This window comes from Salvelinus alpinus, chromosome 3 (genome assembly GCF_045679555.1).
Source record: "Salvelinus alpinus chromosome 3, SLU_Salpinus.1, whole genome shotgun sequence".
NCBI classification, from domain to species: Eukaryota; Metazoa; Chordata; class Actinopteri; order Salmoniformes; family Salmonidae; genus Salvelinus; species Salvelinus alpinus.
The window spans coordinates 89209513-89213198 of NC_092088.1; the positions used below are offsets into that span (position 1 = coordinate 89209513).

Consider the following 3686-nt stretch of genomic DNA (forward strand, 5'->3'; position numbering starts at 1 on the left):
TTTTTTTACCTTATCATTGGTAGGCATATAGCCTACATGTAGTGGTAGAATGTTTCTTATATATATAAATATTCCATGTTTTTTCTAAATAAAACCCCTAACCGACTCCATTATTGTTTTAATGGTGATCTCGATCACCAAATAGCCTGTGTAATAATTATGTAATTACCATGTAATAACATTTGTCCAAAGATGTCTTATTAATCAGAGGAGCGCTGCCAATGACGTGCCTAGTACTTAACATACTACTATCAAAGAGAAGCAATTTAGGAACACAATTTTTAAAAAGCACAACAAATAGACTACTAATTACAGGGTAGCCACACAGAGGCATCATCGACTCTTATCCACTTCATCCACGTCGTCTTTAGGAAGACACATCCTCTTTAAAAAAGTAAATAACAGAATAAAAACTCCGCGTGTCATCTGCGCTTCATTTTCAAAAGAAAAATACGGAAGATCTATAAAAGGACATTGTAAATTTTGTAGAATCACATCCACATAATCCACACGTTTCAGCATGTCTTCTTTTTGTGACTGGATTTGTGGATGTGTAGCGCCACGCCTGGTTTGGAGGCTATCCATCTGGAATTGAACTGTCCGGAAGTCTACTGCCGGAAACAAAAACACGTGGATCTGCAGTGGGTAGACCACAGACCCGTGTGAGGTAGATAGACAGTAGCCCTCACAGTAGCCTAGTCTAATTCAGAACTGTTCCACCGAAAACCTCCAGGGTTCAGTACAAGACTACATGACTAATTCTAGGATCCCAACAAAACGATGACAAGGCTCAGAAGCTCCAATCAAAATGTGTGACTGCATGTGTGGCCGATGTGAAATGGCTAGCTAGTTAGCGGTGGTGCGCGCTAAAAGTGTTTCAATCGGTGACGTCACTCGCTCTGAGCCCTAGAAGTAGTTGTTCCCCTTGCTCTGCAGGGGCCGCAGCTTTTGTGGAGCGATGGACTACGATGCTTCGTGGGTGACTGTTGTTGATGTGTGCAGAGGGTCCCTGGTTCGCGCCCGGGGCGAGTTAAAATTGTTACACATGCAGATGGTCATGTATATTATGGTCAACTCATATTTATTCTTGCAAAATTACTGTGTCGTTGGAAATTAGGAGCACTGGACATTTAGAAAATGAATCGTTTTTTTCAACCAAACCAACTAGAATGTTTGTACTATGTTTTGCGCTGTTGTGTTGCTACCATGCTCTGTTTTTATGTGTTGCTGCCATGCTGTGTTGTCTTAGGTCTCTCTGTATGTAGTGTTGTGGTGTCTCTTGTCACGATGTGTGTTTTGTCCTATTTTTTTTTTTTTATCCCAGCCCCCATCCCCGCAGGAGGCCTTTTGCCTTCTGGTAGGACGTCATTGTAAATAAGAATGTGTTCTTAACTGACTTGCCTAGTTAAATAAAGGTTAAATAAACGTCACTTGTTATCCCAAATGCTCCTTACCAATGTGATCTATGTCCTACAAGTCCCACTCATCAGGGTTTGAGTCAGTTGTAATAACTAGGGCTAAGTTGGTTAATGCCTTAATATTATGTTTCCCAAGAACGGGACCAACATTGGCCTCTTTGAAGTTATGTGTTTGACTATAAGCCTACAATATTAGATTTTAATGAAAGTTAAACTTTTACATTATTTGGGAGATTATTTTATCAGTTGCCCAAAAGAAACTATAAAATATAAAAAAATTATAATCAGCCACGGTCGCTGAATTGTCTGTCGGTTTGATGTGAGCTGAATGGAGAAAACCAAGGGGACATGTCAAACATTGAGTAGACCACTTCACATGCTTTATTCAGCATCCAAATAATTAAAAACATCTTGATTTATTATACATGTACAACATCAGTACAGATTCTCTTTTTTCAAAACCATGAAAGTGTGTCTGCTTCTCAGATTTTGTAAAACTCTTTTCCTTTTTTAGAAACCTAAAACGTTTTTCTTCAACAAACAAAACACAAACATCAGGAGGGTTTGAGTGGTGCTTTAGTGATGCAGTGATAGGGACAATCACAAGGGTAGCATAGAGGGTGGACAAAAACATCAGCTGGGGAAATGAAATACAACTAAAAAGAAAACCACTTCCCTAAATCCACACCAGACACCATTGGCATGCATTATATCCACAGTAAAACATATTTCAGAACTGTTAATTAACCAACACTTGACAAAGAAAACAATTGTACTAGCAATGTGTTGATTTGTTAGCACCAAAGATCCGATGGTTGTTAGCTAATTATGACAGGAAAGGATTGCTCTAACAAACATATTATAGCATTATAGCACCTTTGACATTTGTTTTCTATCCAATAATATTCCTGTAGTGTAAAACCGGCCCTAGGGCTTGTGAAACATTTTGGGTAACATGGAGTTCTTCTCTGAGGTAGCCATTAATGTATTCAAAATTAATGTGAATGTTCAGGTGTTTTTCTGTCATGAATTTAGAACAAGAAGACACTTCACTGTCATTTTTAAGATTTATTTAATACCAGAAAATGGTACATAGCATTTGTTGCTTTCATTGTCCTTCCGCAGTGGTAAAAAACGGCAAAAAAGTCACCTGTATCTCATTGTGTTTCTCCATGGGGATTTTACACTTTATTTTACACTTATTTTCTTGTTGCCAGTGGAAACAAAATATTATTTTTTAAGTGTCCTTAATTGTTGTAAGTTTCGGTTGAAGTAGCAGTCCCCCAAATGTCTTTTCTTCAGAATCAAAAACATGCAAACGACGTCTTCAGCAGAGTAGTTTTAAGCTCGTGGACCAGTGGCAGCCAAATTAGTTTGTAGGTAATGCATAGAAAATAGAATTAGAGATGACTGCTAGAAAAAACAAACAATTTCATGTCCATATTTCTTTTTGATTTTATACGAAGCAGACAGGGCCAACTTCCACGCCAAACTCCTGATCAGGTGCACCAACGTCCATAGGAGCGATGTCAATGATGGGCAGGCGAGATGTTTTTGATGTCTTGTAGTCGATGACTGTCTTGCCCCATGTGCCAGTATGTGACTATGGAGAGAGATAGAGAGAGAGAGTGAGAGCGAGAAAGAGAGAGAGAGAGAGAGAGAGAGAGAGAGAGTGAGAGCGAGAAAGAGAGAGAGAGAGAGAGAGCATAGGTCAGAATCAGAAACCAGTCCTAGTAAAGATGATTGATAACACACTAACCGCTATATAACCTCTGTTTTATTTAGTTACTTCATTCATCTTTAGTTTCATAACATGGATTTCACACAATTTTAAATTCAAAATGAGGACAGTAGAAGAAGAGAATAGAGGAGAGTAGAAGAAGAGAATAGATGAGAGTAGAATAAGAGAATAGATGAGAGTAGAATAAGAGAATAGATGAGAGTAGAATAAGAGAATAGATGAGAGTAGAAGAGAATAGAGGAGAGTAGAAGAAGAGAATAGATGAGAGTAGAAGAAGAGAATAGAGGAGAGTAGAAGAGAATAGATGAGAGTGGAAGAAGAGAATAGAGTAGATGAAGAGAATAGAGGAGAGTAGAAGAAGAGAATAGATGAGAGTGGAAGAAGAGAATAGAGTAGATGAAGAGAATAGAGGAGAGTAGAAGAAGAGAATAGAGGAGAGTAGAAGAGAATAGAGGAGAGTAGAAGAAGAGAATAGATGAGAGTGGAAGAAGAGAATAGAGGAGAGTAGAAGAAGAGAATAGATGAGA

At 38.4% G+C, this 3686-nt stretch overlaps 1 protein-coding gene across 1 annotated transcript in view; it reads right to left on the reverse strand.

The window, feature by feature from the left end:
- Positions 1-1776: 1776 nt before the first annotated feature.
- LOC139571496 (collagen alpha-1(I) chain-like) overlaps positions 1777-3686 on the reverse strand; it is a 40756-nt gene continuing 38846 nt past the window's right edge. The window contains exon 49 of the mRNA XM_071394423.1: positions 1777-3021. Coding sequence (XP_071250524.1) covers positions 2875-3021 — 147 coding nt within the window. The 3' untranslated portion in view covers positions 1777-2874. The remainder of the gene's footprint in view (positions 3022-3686) is intronic.